A 21,031-nucleotide genomic window follows, 5' to 3' on the forward strand; every position below is an offset into this window, starting at 1 on the left:
GCCTCGGTGGTCGTCGGCCGCGGGCCTCGCCTCTGCCTTGCACAGAGCCGTCCAGGTTGCGAGGGACGCGGCGTGCGTTCCTTGGTGCTGCTGTCTGGCCGGTTTGCGCTGTTCTCGGGGTGACGGGGCGGGAGGGGGCGTCGGCTTTCAGCGCGGTCTTGGCGGAGCGGCGGACGGGATGAGCCGGACTTCGTCACAGCCCGTGGCGGTTCCCGGTGTCGCTCACGCTTCCACCCGGGCTTGACTCTGCGACGTCCGAATTTCGCGCGGCGGGAACCCGTCCTTCCCCTGGAGCCAGGGCGTCCAGACCGCCGAAGCCGTGCTGCTGAGTCGCCTGTCGGAGGACTGTCGTCCCCGTGCGCGCCGCGGCAGGCGCGTAGTCGGGCTGTGCCCGTGCGCTGTGGACCGTGCGCTGTGGACCGGCCGTGAGGTCAAGGCTGCCCTGGAAGTCCGCGTCTCGGGGCTGGCGCGGTCGTGGACCCGCGGCGGCGCGGGACCGTTTCTCTTTCAGAGTCGTTCTAGAAGGAAGGAAGGGTCTGTCCCGGGGGCGAGGGTCGTGTAGCAGAAAGGCCAAGGAGTGCACGGGGGGCCGTCGTTCCGGTGGTCCGTGCCGTCCCGCGGTCTGGCCGAAGTGCCACCAAGCAGCACGTGGTAGAGGAGCGTGGCAGGTTAACCTCAGACCTCGAGGCAGACACTTGGGAAACCCTCTGGTTTCACTTAGTGCTTGTCGCTTCGAAGCCCAGAAATTTAGGCGCACCTGTCCCATGCGTCTTTCCCCGGTAAGGCGGGACGGCGGGTCATGGGGGACGCGGTGGGCTTCAGTGTTGAGCGACTGTACGTTGCCGTAGTGACTGGTGACTGGTGGCGGCCGCCCGCGGTGTTCCCCTGAGGAAGCTCTGCCAGGGAAAAGGGCGTGACGCGCGAATGCGCAGGCTCTGAGGTTGGTCGTCAGCCCGCCCCGGAGTTTATGACCAAGTAGACACTCCTGAACGGCCTGAGAATGTTTTCTGTTGAAAAGCTGCCTTCCAGGGCTGAGAGCGCCCCGCGATGTGTTCGGCACAGCGGTCACGAGCCCACGGTGGAGAGAAGGAAAAAGTGACAGGTGTCCGTAATTCTCCCAAGAAAGACCGAGAACAGCGTTTGAAATTTGGGGGTTTCAGGACGTTGACCCGAATGTAATCGGTTCTCTTTGAAAAGAACTCTATTAGGAGCATCTCCTGTGCTCCAAACATAGATGCTTACATGAATTAAAATCCCCAAAGTGCCTAAAAAGTTGCCTGAGACATAGTGTTTAACAAGTGTAGTTGTGCTGTGTTTTGTTTTTATTAAAGATTTTACTTATTTGACAGAGATCACAGGCAGGCAGAGAGGCAGGCAGAGTGAGCTGGGGGGGAAGCAGGCTCCCCGTCGAGCAGAGAGCCCGCTGTGGGGCTCAGTCCCAGGACCCTGGGACTATGACCTGAGCCGAAGGCAGAGGCGCCTCTAACGAATGTAGCTTTGAGATCTGCTTAGTATAATAAAGTAGGTATGGTATCTTTACCAAACCAGTCTTTAATTTTTGCTGGATATTTATTGTCAAGTTTTCCTCTATAACTAACAATGATAGTATTTCTGTAGAGTTGATTCCCTATGAGAATGCTGGAGAATAATGCTGTGGAATTCATCTCAAATATCCTACCCTTTAATAAAATCCACTCTCAAAAGGTATGCTTTCTCTCTCTGCTAGCCAGCACGAATGATAACAGTATTTCTTTAACATCTTACTAATTTTTCTAATAACTGGAAGTAACTTCTCATTTTAATTTTTATCTTCTTTGGGTGATAAAAAATATCTTGACTGGGTCACATCCTTTTCTTTTAAATTGCATTGTGAACTCTCTTTTGACCCATTTACCTATTACCACACCATTTTAATTATTGTACTTTTGTAATATATCTTGCTTTCTTTTGAAAAAAGCTTTGGGCGTTCTTTGCATTTTTCTTCCAGATGATGTTTAGAACCATCTTTCCAAGTTCTGTAGAAAATCTTGTTGGGATATTGTTTGTGATTGCATTGAATTTATAGATTAATTTGAGAAGAGGCATTCTTTGAGTTTTTCCTTCTAGGATAATAGGTATGTCCCTTTGTTTCTTCTATTAAAATTTTTGTTGTGAAGTATACCATTTATATGTACCAGTTTTTTGTTTGTTTGAAGTATATCTGTGTACCTAGCTTAAAAGGATATCTAAGTGCCTTAGAAGCTCTGGTGTGTACCTCTCCCCAGAAGCAGTGTATTGCTGCTGCCGTCACACTGGTCATCCTCAATTTTGTGTTAATTATTCCCTGGCCTTTCTGTACAGTTTTTTCACATATATTTTTTTTAAATCAAGCTGTTTGTTTTCTTTCCCCTGTTTTTGAGCTTTATCTGTGAATTTCGTAAACATTGTGTTTTTGGATTCATCATTGCTGAAGCATATGTCTGTAGTTCAGCAGTTCAGAAGCTTTTTGGTCTTATGACTCCCTTTATGATTTTAAAAACCATTGAGAACCCTAAAGATCTTTCATTTATGTTGGTTATATCATTAGATACTAAAACTGATTGATCTTAAATATGGTAGATATGGCATGTATTGGTGTATTTACTGGTACCTCTTAAAAAATGACACACCTCTTGGGACGCCTGGGTGGCTCAGTTGGTTAAGCAGCTGCCTTCGGCTCAGGTCATGATCCCAGTGTCCTGGGATCGAGTCCCACATCGGGCTCCGTGCTCGGCGGGGAGCCTGCTTCTCCCTCTGCCTGCCATTCTGTCTGCCTGTGCTCGCTCTCTCTCCCTCTCTCTCTGACAAATAAATAAAATCTTTAAAAAAAAAGGACACACCTGTTACATCTTAATATAAATAACATTTTAATGAAAATACTTTTGCAAAAAAATTAGTGACGAGTAGCATTGTTTTAACATTTTCACAAATATATATTTTTTAAAGATTTTATTTATTTATTTGACAGAGATGACAAGTAAGCAGAGAGGCAGGTGGGGCGGGGAGGAAGCAGGCTCCCTGCTGAGCAGAGAGCCCAATGTGGGGCTCGATCCCAGGACCCCAAGATCATGACCTGAGCCGAAGGCAGAGGCTTAACCCACTGAGCCACCCAGGTGCCCCATTTTCACAATTTTTTTTTTAAAGATTCTATTTCTTTGAGAGAGAGAGAGGTCACAGGTAGGCAGAGAAGCAGGCGGGGCGGGGCTTGGGGGAAGCAGGCTCCCCACTGAGCAGAGAGCCCAATGGGGGCCTCCATCCCAGAACCCTGAGATCATGACCTGAGCCAAAGGCAGAGGCCCAACTCACTGAGCCACCCAGGTGCCCTTAAATAAAGATTTTATTTGAGAGAGAGAGTGAAGGAGAAAGAGGGGGAGCAGAGTCGGGGGGGAGAGACAGGGGGAGAGGGATAAGCAGACTCCTCACTGAACAGGGAGCCCAATGCAGGGCCTGATCCCAGGACCCCTGAGCCTATGACCTGAGCTGAAGGCAGACGCTTAACCCACTGAGCCACCCAGGAGCCCCTGTTTTCACAAAAATTTTTAAAGATTCAGTTTCATGTCTGCTTCTGCATTCAGTCTGTTGCAATATATTGTTATGGTTGAAAGTATATGAAGAAAATCCAGACTCATCTGTGTATTTAGAAAAGGGAGGCATGTTTTCATAAACTTATAAGATAGGTTTCAGCGAATATCAGATAAAAATAAAACTAACAGATGGAACTAGAGGGTATCATGCTTAGCGAAATTAGTCAATCGGAGAAAGACAACTATCATATGATCTCCCTGATATGAGGGAGAGGAGATGCAACATGGGGGGTTAAGGGGGTAGGAGAAGAGTAAATGAAACAAGATGGGATTGGGAGGGAGACAAACCATATTTCATAAGTCACTCTTAATCTCACAAAACAAACTGAGGGTTGCTGGGGGGAGGGGGGTTGGGAGAAGGGGGCTGGGGTTATGGACATCGGGGAGGGTATGTGCTATGGTGAGTGCTGTAAACTGTGTAAACCTGGCGATTCACAGACCTGTACCCCTGGGGCTAAAAATATATGTCTATTAAAAAAAAATAAAACTAACAGTTTCTTTAAAGGTTAGCCGCAGTGTAAAATTTGAAGCCATGTCCGTGAACTTCTCACTCTGTGACATGAAAACACATTGGTCTGTCTTGCATTTTGAAGGGATCTTTCATCCACACATTGGTCATATGGTAGATACTAGTTCTTTGAGTTCTGTAGATCTCTCAGATGATGACACATTTCAATAGAGATCAGAAAACCCACCCAAGTACCATCACCACTTTGAGAACCACCGCTACAGTTCATCAATTTTCATTGTAGTACGATGGTCTACTCTAAGAACATATTATAAATGGATTATATACTTAGTTGTTTTATTCTTTATGAACATAATGGTTATTTCCAACATGGGGCTATTATAGTTAGTGCTGCCATAAATGTTCTTGTTCATCCTCAAGTGCATATATATGATACTTAGGCATGTTAGTGGAATTGGTGGATCTGTTAGGAGGGTATGTGCATGTTCAATTTCATTAGATAATGTCTAACTTTTCCCAAATGGTACTTCTGATTTATACACCACTAATTTTGAATGAAGCCTCCCATTACTTCCCATTCTCTCTGTGTATGGCATTGTCCAGCTTTTTACTTTTTGCTGGTCTCATGGAAATGAAAATATTATTGTGGCTTTCAACTGCATTTCTGAGATTACAGAAAACAAGTTAAATGTTTGTTTTCTTCTGTGTAATATTTAGTCATGTTTTTGCCACTTTTTCTATTGGGTACTTGTTTTATTAATATGTATGAATTTTTATTTTTTATTATTTTTAATATTTATTTGACAGAGAGAGATCACAGATAGGCAGAGAGGCAGGTAGAGAAGGGGAAGCAGGCTCCCTGCTGAGCAGAGAGCCCAATGCGGGGCTCAATCCCAGGACCCTGAGATCATGACCTGGGCCGAAGGCAGAGGCTTAACCCACTGAGCCACCCACGCGTCCCTGTATGAATTTTTTTTTTTTTTGCCCCTGTATGAATTTTTAAAACATCTGTTATATATGCAAGTTGAACTCTTCCTGTTGCTTAAGAAACTACTGGAATAATTTATTTTAGCAATTAAAAAATACATAAAGATCATACGAAGAAAAATCTTTTCTTTCCTATACCTATCCAACTCATTCCCCAGTGTTTGTTTTTGTATTTCTCTTAACCTGATTTGTGCTGTGCTACATTTTTTTCCCCTCCATTTATCAGTGTATTCTGGAAATCTTCACAAAGCAGTATGTAGGTAGCATGCTTATTCTACAGCACAGGAAAACAATTTCTCATCGTGTGGCTGTACCAGTTTATTTAACTAGTCTGTAGTAGATAATCAGTTTCTGGTCTTTTGCTGTTAAAAACAGTGATGCATGGAGAAATTTTGTAGAGTTGTCATTTTGTATGTGAGCAGCTATTTCTGTACTATTAATTTCCAGAATGGTGGTACTGGGTTAAAGGTTAAATGCCTTTGAAATTTTGAGAATTACTGCCAAACTGCTTTTTCTTGGGATTTTGCACGTTTACCTGCGGTGTATTGCAATGACTCTTTTCCTAAAGTCCCTCACAGGATGCCTTGTTCAACGTGTGTTCTTTGGTAGTTTGATAAATCATTTATGGATAATTATGACTGAGTTTGAGCATCTTTTCATGTGTTTAGAGGCCTTTTCCCCCCTCTGTGTACTGTTCATGTCCCTTGTCTATTTCTAGTCTTTTTTTTTTTAAGATTTTATTTATTCATTTGACAGAGAGAGACACAGCAAGAGAGGGAACATAAGCAGGGGGAGTGGGAGAGGGAGAAGCAGGCCTCCTGCAGAGCAGGGAGCCTGATGCGGGGCTCAGTCCCAGGACCCCGGGATCATGACCCGAGCCGAAGGCAGATGCTTCACTGACTGAGCCACCCAGGCGCCCCCATTTCTTGGGGTCGTTGGACTATAGGACTTTTTTTTTTAAAGATTTTATTTATTTACTTGACAGACAGAGATCACAAGTAGGCAGAGAGGCAGGCAGAGAGAGAGAGGGGAGCATGCTCCCTGCTGAGCTGAGAGCCCGATGCGCGGCTCGATCCCAGGACCCTGAGATCATGACCCGAGCTGAAGGCAGCGGCTTAACCCACTGAGCCACCCAGGCGCCCCTATCCTTGGACTTTTTTACATGCTCTGGGTACTAATCCTTAGGTACTAAAATGGGTTGCAAATACCTTTTCTCTCTCTTTGTGATGTTTTTTGATGAATGGAAGTTAATTTTAAAGATTTTCTTTTTGTGTCTATCTATTTGGAATTGTTAATTGTGGGTAGATAGGAGTATAAATACAATTTAACTTTATTCTCAGGTAGATAACCAGTTGTGGTAGAATTTACCATTGAATCCACTTAGGTGTGAAGTTTTTTTTGGTGGCAAATTTTTGACTAGTGATTTAATTTTTTTTAGTGGTTACATGATTTACTCAAGATTTGAAAAAAATTGTCACAGTTGCTTAGATTTTTTAGGTCTCTGTTTTTTCTGAATTTTTAATATTTATGGTTGTTAACAGTGTGCTCTTGCTATCTTTAATGTGTGAAGCATGTGTAATTATGTCTCCTTTTTTCAGTTTTGATATTGAATATTTCTCCCTTCTGTACTGTTAATTCATCTGGCTTGTAGCTTATCACTTGCGCTTTGTGACTTTCTCTTCAATGCATTTCTTTTTGTGTTTTTTAAATTCATTTATTTTTAAATAGCTGTAGAGTCATGCACTTGTATGTTTTAGATGTCTCTTTTAAGAGCATCTGTTGGAATTTTTTTTTTTTAAAGATTTTATTTATTTATTTGACAGACAGAGATCACAAGCAGGCAGAGAGACAGTCAGAGAGAGGAGGAAGCAGGCTCCCTGCCGAGCAGAGAGCCCGATGTGGGGCTCGATTCCAGGACCCTGGGATCATGACCCGAGCCGAAGGCAGAGGCTTTAACCCACTGAGCCACCCAGGCGCCCCGCATCTGTTGGAATTTTTTAATGCAGTTTTAAAGCATTTCGGCTGAGACATTTAGCTGATTTACACTCACTGTAATTACTCTTATTTTGTGCTTTCTGTTTGCCCTGGCTAGTCTATATTTCTTTCTCCTGTTATTTTTTTATTTTTTGAAATTAAAAAAAAATTTTTTTGTCAGAGAAAGTGCACTCAGGAGCGCATGAGAAAAGGGAGCGGCAGGCAGAGGGAGAAGCAGGCTCCCTGCTGAGCAAGGATCCTGATGTGGGACTCGATCCCAGAACCCTGGGATCACAATCTGAGCCCAAGACAGCCACTTAACTGACTGAGTCACCCAGGTGCCCCCCTTCTGTTATTTTTTAAATATTGATTTAATATCTCTAGCCTTCCATTTTCCCCATGTACTAGTTTGGAAAATAGGCTCTCTTTTTTGGTTTTTACAGTTCTCTTAGAAATATCATGCATCCTTGACTTTTCAAAAATCTAAAAAAACAAAAACAAAATAAACCAACCAACCAAACAAAAAAACCCAATAGTTTTCCCTTCCTCTTAGATGGTACCAGAACCATAGAAGCTTGACTTCATTCAGTCCCTTCATGGCTTATATGTTATCATATGTTTTAATATTTTTAAGTAGTATTCTTACTGGACAGAAGGGGGCCTGTTTAGAATTACTGTGTTTTACAGTCAGTGCTTATTTACATTTCCCACATTTTTACTGCTTTTCTCTGTGGCTTCTTTTATCTTTTAGAACATCAGTCTAGGGCCATTTTCCTTCTGCTCAAAGTATGTCCTTTGGGATGGCTTTTTTTTTTTTTAAAGATTTTTATTTATTTATTTGACAGAGAGAGAACACAAGTAGGCAGAGAGCAGGCAGAGAGAGAGGAAGGGAAGCAGGCTCCCTGCTGGGCAGAGAGCCCGATGCTGCGGGGCTCGGTCCCAGGACCCCGGGATCATGACCTGAGCCGAAGGAAGAGTCTTTTTTTTTTTTTTTTTTTTTTTAAGATTTTATTTATTTATTTGACAGAGAGAGATCACAAGCAGGCAGAGAGGCAGGCAGAGAGAGAGGAGGAAGCAGGCTCCCTGCTGAGCAGAGAGCCCGATGCGGGGCTCGATCCCAGGACCCTGAGATCATGACCTGAGCCGAAGGCAGCGGCTTAACCCACTGAGCCACCCAGGCGCCCCCGAAGGAAGAGTCTTAAACCACTGAGCCACCCAGGCGCCCCTGGGATGGCTTTTTTGTTGTTGTTGAAGGATTGCTTGGTGATGAATTCTTTCCAGTTTTGTTTACCTGGAAGTATCTTTGTTTCACTGTCATTTGCGGAAGATGTTTCTGCTAAGTAATGCAGTTTAGGTTGGCCGCTGCTGAGCACATTTGCACATCTCATCCCTCGTTTCTTTGTCTTTTCCATTATTGCCCCTGAGAGGTCAGCTGTGTCTCACTTCTTTTTTCTCTGGCTATTTTGGTATTTTTCTCTTTGTCTTCAGTGCTGTGCTATTTCAATGCAGTGTATCTTTACCTTGCTGGGGATTGTTTGGCTTCTTATATCTGTAAACAGGAGGTATTTTGAAATGTGTTTATTAGCTATTCATAAATCCTAAACTGTGAATTTCCATTTCTGTTGATCTGTCCATCTAAAAGTATAAATCAGTCTTTTTTCATCTACATAGTATGTATTTTGTCCTGTCCTTTTGCTTTTCTCTTCACTTTGTTTCCCACAGTTCCACCAACAGAATGCATTGCCAGACTTATAGATACCTATAATCTGGTAAGTGAGAAGTAAAATCTGACAATAAAACTCTGGACCTAGTCTTTTGGGGGAAGGGGTAGGACTATGACTCCTCTTTCAGTTTTTTCATCATAATTGGTTTATTTAGATGTTTCTTCTCTTTAGATCAGTGTTGGCAAGTTATATTTTTATAGTTTTCAAATTAGTTAGTATAAATTATGTATGACATTTATAATTTTAGAAATGCTTTCCCTGTATTTGTGGTAATAGTCTCTTTTTTGTTCTGCTTTTTAATTTTTCTTTTTTGAATATATTTGCTAAGAGATTATTTCATTTATTCTAAAAGTAACAGTTTTTATTTTTATTGGTTAACTCAGTTGGCCTTTTGTTTTTGTTTTAAATTTAGCTTCTCTTTTTAACATTATTGCTTTTAGCATAGAAATGTGTCTGGAGCATACTTTGTTTTCCCTTAACAAGGGAAGGAGAATTGGAGAATTAAATCCCTTGCTTATATTCTGTGTAAAGACTCACTACCTTCCTTGGCATGGTGAAATAGACCCTGTTTAGAACCTTTGAATACATACCTGCTCCCTGCCTGGTTAGAAGAATGCTCGAGGCCCCAACTTCTGGGATTTAGTTTGACCAGTGTGACTGGTTGCTTTACCCTCTGGTGATCCCCTACTTCTCTGTGAGCCACTGTCAGCGAACAGGCCTATTCTTTGCCCAGGACTTTCAGGATGGGATATTTCTAGGGGTGTGAGCAGTAAAAAAAAGTCACCCTGTTACGGCATGGATTAGGTCACTTTCTCTTTCATCATCTGTAATCAAAAGAATCCAAAGCAGGTTTTAAAATGTAATTGTCCCTAAGAAAAATTTATTGTTAGGATTTTCTTTTAAGAGGTACAAAACTGGGGTGCCTGGTTAAGCATCTGCCTTCGGCTCTGGTCATGATCCCGGGGTCCTGGGATCGAGCCCCGAATCGGGCTCCCTGCTTAGTGGGAAGCCTGCTTCTCCCTCTCCTACTCCCCCTGCTTGTGCTCCTCTCTCGCTGTGTCTCTCTCTGTCAAATGAATAAATAAAATATTTTTTTAAAAAGGGGTACAAAATTACTTAACAGTGTCCTTGTAATAAAATACAGTAGTGCATTTAATGCAGCCATCTCACTGCAAGCTGATAGTTTAAAGCACAGATTAGGAGCACCTGTGTGGCTCATTCAGTTGAGTGTCTGCCTTGGACTCACGTCATGATCTCAGGGCCCTGGGATCAAGTCCCATGTCAGGCTCCCCGCTTGGTGGGGAAGCAGACGCTTCTCCCTTTCTCTCTGCCTCTCCCCCAGCTTGTGCTCCCTGCCTCAAATAAATAAAACCTTTTTTAAAAAAATAAAGCACAAATTAGTAAATCCAGTTTGATAAGGAGCCAGAAAAAGGTTAGTTACTTTATATGATGTCTAAAAATGACACCACATAAACTTTGAAATAGTTCCAATGAAAGGTGCGTAACTTGAATGTGGAAAGTATGGTCTCTAAAGAGTTTATATAGCATAGCAAGAGAGAAAACTTGGCAGATATAAGATTATAAGCATCTATTTGCTATATAAAAATACTTTTTACTGTGAGATTGGATTCTGAGGATTGTTAAAACAATCTTCAAAATTTGAATATTAAGTCCAAAAGTAAATATGCCACAGTACATGGCTACACAGTACATAGTACATGGCTATGTCTCATTTTACACAATGGATATAATCCCCCAAAAATGTTTTTTCAAAAAACGATTTCTTAAAGATTTTTTTTTTTTTAATTTGACAGATTACAAGTCCGCAGAGAGGCAGGCAGAGAGAGACAGGAGGAGGAGGCAGGCTCCCTGCTGAGCAGAGAGCCCGATGCCAGACTCGATCCCAGGACCCTGAGATCATGACCTGAGCCGAAGGCAGAGGCTCTAACCACTGAGCCACCCAGGCGCCCCCAAAAACGATTTCTTTTCCTTTGGATATACTAAATACCCAAAGTGTGTTTGCTATTTTAAATAGTACATAGTCAGTCTACATGATTCTTTATGAATTTAAGTGAATTTTGTGAGTTAAGATTTTCCTGTATGTTTTCTATATGTACAACACAATGGTGGTAATGATTTTCTAGGATCTCCTGAACAGATTTTCCTCTAGCAAATGCAGAGATGGTCAGGAAATGCAGGTACATGTCTTCAGTAACTTTGTTAAAGCATGAGCCAAAAGTAAAGATGTCCTTAGGTCAGACCAAATACTTCATGCCCCCGAATAGTTTTATTTTTTGTAGGTTTTGTTGGGGCTGCCTGGCTTAGTGGGTGAGCACCCCCATCCTGACCACAAGTGCTGATAGCAGCATCTCCCGGGGATCTGTGGAGCGCTCAAAATCATATTCAGTAGACCTTCTGTTTTTGTAAATCATACAGCAAAGCCCCGTGAAACTGTAGCTGGTGAATTTATATAGACGATAATGGGAACGGTTTATAGGGGCCCTGATTTAGAATAATTGGGGATCACTGTAGTGAACAGATGTGGGTGTCAGATTAGGTCTGGGACTTGCAATCCGTCATCATTACAGCATCATTCCTGAGAGTCTGTGGGCAAGATATTTGAAGAAATTGAAGCTGGGAGCACGCACCGTAAAATAACAAACGCCCGAGAGAGGGCATTGGGAGACCTCAGAGGAAGGAAGACAAGGGCGCTCTGCTTGTTCGACCAGCCCTCGAACTAGATTAGATTGCAGCTCCCACGAACCCCTACCCGGTTCTGTGGCTGAGGTTCTGGGGTCGCCGCCTGCCTTCCGCGGGCTCGCGGTCGGCGGCCCTCGTTGACTTTTAAAAGGTGCCTCCCCGCGCCGCCCCGGCCACCGCACTGGACTTCGCTGGTGGGAGGGGGCCGGCAGGCCGGCGGGCAGAGGCGCAGCCCCCTCCCCCACGCACCATGAGGTGAGGAGGGAGGAGCTGGGCGTCACCCGAAGCTCTGCTCCCCGCTGCTGCCAGGGCACCCTACCTGGCCAGCGGGTGGTCTTCCTTAGAGCTGGGTGCAGAGGAGACTGGGAGGGGGACAGACTAGGTGTTTGACCTTCGGAGTGAAACTTCGGTGGGGCCGCCAGGACAGGTTGGATGGTACTGACAGGTTTACCGAACTCCTTTGCTCCCAACTCCTCACTGGGTTCTTTGAGTGTCCGAGTGAGGAAAGCCTTGCGGAACTTCCGGAGAGAGGGCGTCCCCCCTTACAGCTCTGCTGGGGGTATAGGTTTACAGTGTTCTAGGTCATCGTTTGAAACGTAAAACAGTGAGTACACGTATTTTGCCCTTATGGCAAGGGTCATTGGTTTTTCTTCCTCGTGTGTATGATTATCTGGGCGTTAGAAAACATTTAAACTTTTGTAAATGGCAAACTTCTTTATATTTTTAAAAACTTTTGTGAAAATCTTGTTCTACGGTATTCTTTTTTTTTTTTTTAAAGATTTTATTTATTTATTTGACGGACAGAGATCACAAGTAGGTAGAGAGGCAGGCGGAGAGAGAGGAAGGGAAGCAGGCTCCCTGCCGAGCAGAGAGCCCGATGCGGGGCTCGATCCCAGGACCCTGGGATCACGGCCTGAGCCGAAGGCAGAGCCGCCCAGGTGCCTTAAGTTACTTTATTTTTTTAATGTTATTATAGAAATCTTTTTTTTTTTCTTTTGTAATTTTTATTTAAGTTCTGGTTAGTTAACATATAATGTGGTTTCAGTAGAATACGGTGCTTCTCACTTACATACAACACCCAGTGCTCATCATAACAAGCGCCCTCCTTAATACCTGTCTTCTACCCACCTCCCTCCATCAAATCACAGTTTGTTTTTTATTTTTAACAGTCTCTTATGGTTTGCTTCCCTCTCCCTTTCTCTCTCCCTTTTTCCCCCTTCCTGTATGTTCATCTGTCTTGTTTCCTAAATTCCACATATGAGTGAAATCATATGGTATTTGTCTTTCTCTGGCTTACTTTGCTTAGCGTAATATGAACTAGCTTCATCCACATCATTGCAAATAGCAAGAGTTCATTCTTTTTGATAGCTTAGTAATATTCCATTGTAAATATATATAACACAGCTTCTTTATCCATTCATCAGTCGATGGACACTGGGGCTCTTTCCATAATTCCCATAATTTGGCTGTTGTTGGTAATGCTGCTATAAACAGGTGCCCCTTCAAATCTGTGTTTGTATCTTTTGGGTAGATGCGCAGCAGTACAATTGCTGGGCCATAGGCTAGCTCTGTTTTTAGCTTTTTGAGGAACCTCCACACTGTTCTCCAGAGCGGCTGCACCAGTGTGCGCTCCCACCCGCGGTGGAGGAGGCTCCCCTTTCTGCACATTCTTGCCGACACCTGTTGTCCTGTTTTGTTAATTTTAGCCGTTCTGATAGGTATGAGGTGGTATCTCGTTGTGTTTTTTAAGATTTTATTTATTTATTTGAGAGGGTGGGGGAGGGGACAGAAGCTGGAGAGGGAGAAGCGGATTCTGCTGAACGGGAAGCCCGACGTGCGGTTTGATCCAGAACCCTGAGATCATGACCGGAGCTGAAGGCAGCCGCTCCCTGACTGAGCCCCCCAGGCGCCTTCTCATGATGGTTTTGATTTGTATTTCCCTGCTAATGAGTGATTTGAGCATCTTTTCATGTCTGTTCGCCGTCTGGATGGCTTCTTTGGAAAAGTGTTTATTCATGTCTCCTGTCTAATTCTTAATGGGGTTATTCGTTTCTTGGGTGTTGAGTTTGATAAGTTCCTTATAGATTTTGGATACTGACCCCTTATCAGATACGTCATTTCCATGATCTCATTCCATAGACTGCCTTTTAATTTTGTTGATTATTTCCTTTGCTGTGCAGCGTTTTATCTCAGTGTCCCAATAGTTTATTTTTGCTTTTGCCTCCAGTGATGTGTCTAGTAAGGAGTTGCTCCAGCCGAGGTCAAAAAGGTTGCTGTCTGTGTTCTCCTCTGGGATTTTGATGGTTTCCTGTCTCCCATTTAGAACTTTAATCCACTGTGAATTTCTTTTTGTCTACGGTGTAAGGAAATGGTCCAGTTTTATTCTTCTGCATGTATGTGGCTGTGCAGTTTTCCCAGCAACATTGTTGAAGAGACTGTGTTTTTCCCAGGAGACGTTCTTCCCTGCTTCGTGCGGGATCAGGTGGCCGTAGAGCTGAGGGTCCACTTCTGGGCTCTCTGTTCTGCTCCACTGATCTATGTGTCTGTTTTTATGCCAGTGCTGTACTATCTTGATGACTAGAGCTTTGTAAGGTAGCTTTAAGTCCAGAATCATGATACCTCCAGCTTTGCTCTTCTTTTTCAGGATTACTTTGGCTATTCAAGGTCTTTTGTGGTTCCCTAGAAATTTTAGGGTTGGTTGTTCTAGCTCTGAAAAATGCTCTTTTTGATAGTTTGTATTTTGATAGGGATTGCATTAAATGTGCAGATTGCTTTGGGTAGTGCAGACATTTTAACAGTCTTTATTTTTCCAATCCATGAGCATGTAGTTTTTTTTCCCGTTTCTTTCATAAATGTTCTATAGTTTTCAGAGTACAGGTCTTTTACTTCTTTGGTTAAGTCTTAGGTATTTTACTGTTTTTGTTTGGTGCAGTTGTAAATGGGATTGATTCCTTTATTCCTCTTTCTGCTGCTTTATTATCGGTGTATAGGAATGCAGCAGATTTTTGTACAACAGATTTCTGTACAAGGAACCAGTTCTTGGTTTCAACAAAACCTGTTTTGTTTGTTGTTTCTTTATCATTTATTTCTTCTGTAATCTTATTTCCCTTTTGGTGTGTTTAGGCTTTATTTGCTGTTCCTTTTCTTGCCTCTTAAGGTGTAAGGTTAGGTTGTGTATTTGAGACTTTTCTTGGTTTTGAGGTAGGCCTGTATTGTAATATACTTCCTTCTTAGGGACTGCCTTTGCAGCATCCCAAGGGTTTTCGACTGTCATCTTTTCATTTCCATTTGCTTCCATGTATTTTTTTTAGTTTTTCTTTAATTTCCCAGTTAACGCATTCATTCTTTAGTAGGATGTTCTTTAATCTCCATGTATCTGTCTTTCCAAATTTTTTTCCTGTGGTTGACTTCAAATTTCATAGTGTTGTGGTCTGTAAATATACATGGTATGATCTCAGTCTTTTTTTTTTTTTATACATTTTATTTATTTGAGAGAGAGAGAGACAGTGAGAGAGAGCATGAGCGAGGAGAAGGTCAGAGGGAGAAGCAGACTCCCCGTGGAGCTGGGAGCCTGATGCGGGACTCGATCCTGGGACTCCAGGATCATGACCTGAGCCGAAGGCAGTCACTTAACCAACTGAGCCACCCAGGCGCCCATGATCTCAGTCTTTTTGTGCTTGTTGAGGGCTGATTTGTGACCCAGTATGTGATCTGTTCTGGTGAAAGTTCCTTGTGCACTTGAGAAGAATGTGTATTTTGCTGCTTTAGGATGAAATGTTCTAAATATATCTCATAAGTCCATCTGACCCAGTATGTTTCAAAGCTGTAGTTTCCTTTTTGATTTTCTGCTTAGATGATCTGTCCATTACAGTGAGTGGGGTGTTAAAGTTCCTTACTTATTACTATATTATTATCAGTGAGTTTCTTTATGTTTGTTATTGATTGATTGATTGATTGATATATCTGGGTGCTCCCAAGTTGGGTGCATAAATATTTACAGTTATAGCTTCATGATGGACCCTTCTTCATTTCTTGTTACAGTCTTGGGTTTAAAATCTTGTTTGTCCCATATACATTTGGCTACTCCAGCTTTCTTTTGCTGTGGTAGGCATTTTTCTATGTTATTAAATCAACAGTTTTTATTTCGGAGCATCTTAGTTTGATTTTTAGATTAAGTACGGCCAAAAAATGCATACATCTTAAGAATACTCTGCAGCAACAAAAATTTACACGTTATAAGGCATCGTAACATAAATGCGTGTATAGTAACTTTGTTTTGACAGTCTGACCTTTGGCTCTCCTTCCTTATCCCACAACCAGTGGCCCCTCTGTGATTGTTTTACTTTCATTTATTAATGTGGTTAGTTAAATTTATGGATTTCCTGTTTATTGAACCAATTCTTAACAATCCTATGATGAATCTGAATTGATCTCTGTTATTTTAATCTTGGGATAGATTCTCTTTGCCAGTGCATATATTTTAGGATTTTAGCATTAATATTCATACTAGAGATAACTCTTAAATTTCCTTTTTTAGGTTTTGTCAGATTTTGGTACTGCATTTAGCCGCTTTATTAAAAAGTTGGGAAGCTTTATTCCTTTTACTGAGTTTTGGTACAGATTAAATAGCATAAATATTATTTACTCTTTCATTTAGTCACCAAACATGTTCACTATATGCCAGGCATTGGGCTGGCTGCTAAGTAATCAGAGGTGAACAAAACAGAAATCGCTTCTGCCCTTACAGGGGCAGGTTTATTAAGGAATTAGCCATTAATGAAGTAGTTATGAATATGTAGTTATAAATCATGACAAGTACTCTCAAAGAAAGGAACAGAGTGCTTTTGAAAGAATGTCATTGAAGAACTTCTGGAGATTGTACTTTTTCTCTATTTGAGGACATGCTTATTGAGTACATATGCACTAAAAGGTAATTCATTTTAAATGGAACATTTATTGAAGATTTGGTGTGCACTTGGTATGTGGTAAATAAAATGGAGTCTTCATTATTATAGAAGTTAAAAAATACTGGTAGTCATAGCTACCAGAGTTAGAGGGTATATTCCACATTTTTTAAATGAAGAAATTAAGACTTAGTTTAAGTAGACACTTCTAGTTTAACATGTGTAGTTGTATACACCCTCTGGAAATCCCACTGAGGTGGCAATAAAAGAGTAAAGATATAAATTGACAAAAAGAATGGAAAAGTAGATGCCAAGTACAGTCACCTTTGGGGAGCTAGCACGAAGATGGCGAGTCCTGTGTGTCTTTATGGAGTGGGGCTACCGAAAGCCGAAGAGCAGTCAGTGGGCAAGAAGCCAGCGGACTCCCAGCAGGCAGTCCGGCTCAGGATTTGGAAGTTACAAGTATTTCTCAAGGCAAGATGATAGGGTGGCACAGAAGTAGAACGATTAAGTGGTGATTTGGGTCATTTTGATGCTCTAGATTCCCTTCCCTGCTCCTCGCCTCTAGACAGTTGCTTAGCTGTCTTCTACCCAGACAGGGCACTGACAGCTCACCTGCGGGAGGTGATCACATTCAGGAGGCTGAGGCAGCTGGGGTGGAGCAGAGCACCGAAGCCAGGATGAGCGTTAAGTGGAAGTCGCCGTACTGAGCAGGGAAGCCAGAGCTGGCTGGCTGCGTGACTCTTCAGAACCAAGAGTCGAGCTTGTGCGCCTCCTAAACAAGATCTTAACGGATTCTTTCCTGGGGAAACATCAACCCTGGTAAAATATTTAGCGGATACAGACTTTGGGAGTTCGCCTACTTAAGTAGCTGCATCACCATCAGATCACGGGAGAGAGAGAAAAAGAGAGTGCGAGAGAGCTGCTGGTCAGAGACACTGTTCATGTGCTGGCCTCGTGGTCAGCTGTAAGTGCCTCACATGTGGACAGCGAAGGATCACCAGCCATTTGGTGGGAGTCTCTGACATAAAAGAAACCGAACAGGAGGGGTGCCTGGTGGCTCAGTCAGTTAAGCCTCTGTCTTTGGCTCAGGTCATGATCCCGGGCTCCATGGATTGAGCCCGGGTAGGGTTTTCTGCTCAGCGGGGAGTTTGCTTCTCCCTTTGCCCCTCCCCTGCTGGTACTCACTCACTCTCTCAAACAAATAAATAAAAAGAAAGAAAGAAAGAAAGAAAGAAAAAAAGAAAGAAAGAAAGAAACCAAACAGGAATAAACAAGTAGGAAATAAAAGGATCTTGGTAGAAATAGATTTACTGCAGGTAACAGAAGAATCTTGAACCAAATAAAATTATGGTACCTTTAGAGAGAAAAGAAATGACATCTGTGAAAGAAGAGGTTCTGTTTTTTTAAAAAGCGAAATTATTCAGGAAACAGAAAAGGTCTCTGTGAGAGCAGAAGAAAATATATAATGATTGGATAATAAAGCTGAAGAATTCTCCCCCAAAATAAAATAGCCACAAGAATTAGAAAATAAGAGTGAGTAAATAAAAGTGGAGAACCAAAGAGGTCTTTCATCTTATACAGTGGGAGGAAACCATTATTTAAGTCCTGGAACTGGAAGAGGTGAGCTTCTGGTTGAATGGGTCTTCTGTCTGGTGTCCTGAAGAAGAAAACAGGAGCACAAAACCAAATCAGATCGCCAGACCGAACCTTTAGTTCCAGAAGGAAGAAGACCAGATTAGTTCTTCATCATCGTACTTCTAGAAAAAAGAATGGGAAGGAGGGGAGGTACAGTGCCCAAACTACACTTTGAACAAGGGCAGGAATAAAAGAAACCCTGTAAACTTGAAATTGTATGTTAAGTACTGTTGGGAAGCCCCAACAGTTCTGAGAGGAAGGCAGAGTTGTGCAGAGGGGGCATAGCTCAGAAATGACCAGCAGCTGTTTAGTCCAGAAACCGTCCCGTCCTAAGAGAATTGCTGCGTACCAGGCTAAGACTGAACAGCTGGACAGTGTCCATTAGGGAAAGCAGAGAGAAATTGGAAAGTGCCTGAGTGGCCCAGAGATCTTAGAATGTGCTAGCGAAATACCTCTAGAAGTGAGTATATGACCTTGGAAAGCAAGGGATTTGGGTCTTGTAGTAGTCTTGAAGAGGAAAACTGAGCTGGAATTAATAGGCCCTCCTGAATCAGATTACATTTGCAGGTTACAAGAGGATTGGCAACAAGGGAACCGTATTATTTTTTAAAAAATCCTTGGATGCAGGAACAGAGAAGGGGGAACTCTTAAATTAAGAAACCTAAAAACTTCTCTGATCCCTTCCTACACCCTGAATCTTCTTATTCAAACACAAAAGAACAGAAAGAATATGTACAGCATCCTTACAGCGATACAGTGGCAATTGCATTTCTCTGTTGGTTTGTTTTTGGTTTTTTTGTAACATAATATTTTTAATATTGAGGTAGAATTCATTGGTTTTTAGTACATTCACAAGGTGTACAATCGTTACCACAATCAATTGCGTTATGAACCCCAGGGCTTTTTTTCTCCCCCTTGACTTTGAGTTTGGCCATATGACTTGCTTTGGGCAATAATACCAGGTAGACGTGATAGTATATTAGTTTCAGGCCTAATAAACCTTAAAAGGACTTGGGTATTCTCCATTTGTTCTCTGTACCTCTGCCATTTCCATGAGAAAAACATGCCTCCCTAGCTTATTGGTTGAAGGAACATAGGAGACGTATGGATCAGGGCTTCCCCAGCTGAGCCAAGCCTAATTCAGCCAACATTGTAGAAGTGTGAGCAGTAGTAGATGATTGTGACTATAAGCTACTGAATTTTGAGATGGTTTGTTACTAAGCAGTAGTTAACTGATAGAAATGTATAAGAAAAGGCTAAGGTGGGGGGATGTGCATCACACACAGTTTTCTACAGATGACAAGAAAAGCCCCGAATACTGGTAAACAGTGTAGATCAGGGCTGGGCAAGTGACTGCTTTTGCCTGTTTTTTTTTTTTTTTTTTTTTTTGCTTTTGCCTGTTTTTAAATAAAGTTTTATTAGAACCTAGTCACTTTTCCATTCATTTACACATTGTCTGTGGCTGCCTTTATGCTTCACCAGCAGAACTGAGTCTTTGTAACAGAGACTGTATGCTCACAATCCTAAAATATTTACTGTCTGGCCCTTTATGAAAAAGCTTGTGGACCTCTCAAAGTAGATGAAAAGTAACCTAAAATCCTAACATAAACTTAAAAATAAGCTCCACACTGATTTGAATGGAAGGAGAGTAACAAATGTCAGCAATGATGTGGAGAAAGTAGAACTTTCCATGCACTGCTAATGAGAAGGTAAAATGGTACAGTCACTTTGGAAAACAGAATAGCAGTTCTCCAAATGGTTAAACATAGATTTATCATGATTCACCTGTTCTCTTAGGTATATATTCAGGAGAAATGAAAAAATGTCCACATAGAAACTTGTACATTAACATTCGTAGTATTGTACATAATACCCAAAAAGTTGAAACATCCCAAATGTCCGTCAGTTGGTGATTGGATAAAAGAAAATGTGGTATATCCAGAAAGTATCATTTTCCTCTAAATGAGCCAGTGAAAATGAAATGTGAGTGAAGCACATGCCACCATATGGATGAACCCCCAAAACACAATGCTGTGTGAGGGAAGCCAGGCACAAAGGACCACGTATTGTGGGATTCCATTTACTTAAAATGGTCCAATATAGGCAAATCTATACAGACAAAGTAAATTAATGGTTGCCTGGGCCTGGGGATAGGAAGCATTGAAGGGTGAGGATAGTGGCTGAGGGCTACACAGCCTCTTTTTAGAGTGACGAGATGGTCTAAAGTTGATAGTAGTGATGTTTGCACAGGTCTGAATAGACAAAAGCCATTGAATTGTACATTTTAAGTGGGTAAATTGTATGCCATGAGCTTTATCTCAGTGTATTAAAAAATAAAATAAATGAAGAACACAAAAAATGAAGACCACAAAGCAGAATTATAAGAATTTGAGGAAGAGGGGTGCCTGGGTGGCTTAGTGGGTTAAAGCCTCTGCCTTCCGCTCGGGTCATGATCCCAGGCTCCTGGGATCGAGCCCCGCTTCGGGCTCTCTGCTCAGCAGGGAGACTGCTTCCCTTCCTCTCTCTCTGCCTGCCTCTCTGCCCACTTGTGCTGTCTGCCAAATAAATAAATAAAATCTTAAAAAAAAAAAAAAAAGAATTCGAGGAAGAGATAGCCAGACCATAGGAGGATGTGAAATGGGCACTAGCAGAACAGAAAAGAAAAGGAAGAAAAAGATTAAACTGTTTCAGAAACAGAGTAAAATAGGAGGCGCATGGGAGACAAGGTTCCATGGCGAATCTAAAGATTAGACTTGAAATGTTATGTTTATTTTACCATGATTTTTACTGTGTAAAACAGAACCAAAGATAACATGAGAAAAGTGAATAAAAGCAAACAAATAGATCTCTAAAAAGAGAAATACTGACACAGTAATATAGGAGACCACCGAAAGAGATCCAAAATATACTTGCAAACTTGGAGCCCCCAAAGAAGAAAATCAAAATAGTACAATTCATCAGATATCTTAAAGTATAATTCAAATATTTCTGTAAAAAGAAATAATTTATTTTTTGAATGTACCTTTTGAAAGG

At 42.0% G+C, this 21,031-nt stretch overlaps 1 protein-coding gene across 8 annotated transcripts in view; it reads left to right on the forward strand.

Annotated features, from left to right (window-relative positions):
• TASOR2 (transcription activation suppressor family member 2) overlaps window positions 1-21,031 on the forward strand; it is a 78,888-nt gene that overhangs the window by 207 nt on the left and 57,650 nt on the right. For 2 of the 8 annotated variants that reach the window (XM_047741108.1, XM_047741106.1), the window contains exon 1: window positions 11,412-11,711. The exons of 1 other annotated variant lie outside the window; for it this stretch is intronic. In XM_047741108.1, coding sequence (XP_047597064.1) covers window positions 11,707-11,711 — 5 coding nt within the window. In that variant the 5' untranslated portion in view covers window positions 11,412-11,706. Of the gene's footprint in view, window positions 1-1,987; window positions 2,115-11,410; window positions 11,712-21,031 lie in introns of those variants that run through there. 5 more of the 8 variants (XM_047741104.1, XM_047741112.1, XM_047741109.1 and 2 more) reach the window with 4 other exon arrangements.

The sequence above is a fragment of the Lutra lutra genome, chromosome 8 (genome assembly GCF_902655055.1).
Source record: "Lutra lutra chromosome 8, mLutLut1.2, whole genome shotgun sequence".
Classification (NCBI taxonomy): Eukaryota; Metazoa; Chordata; class Mammalia; order Carnivora; family Mustelidae; genus Lutra; species Lutra lutra.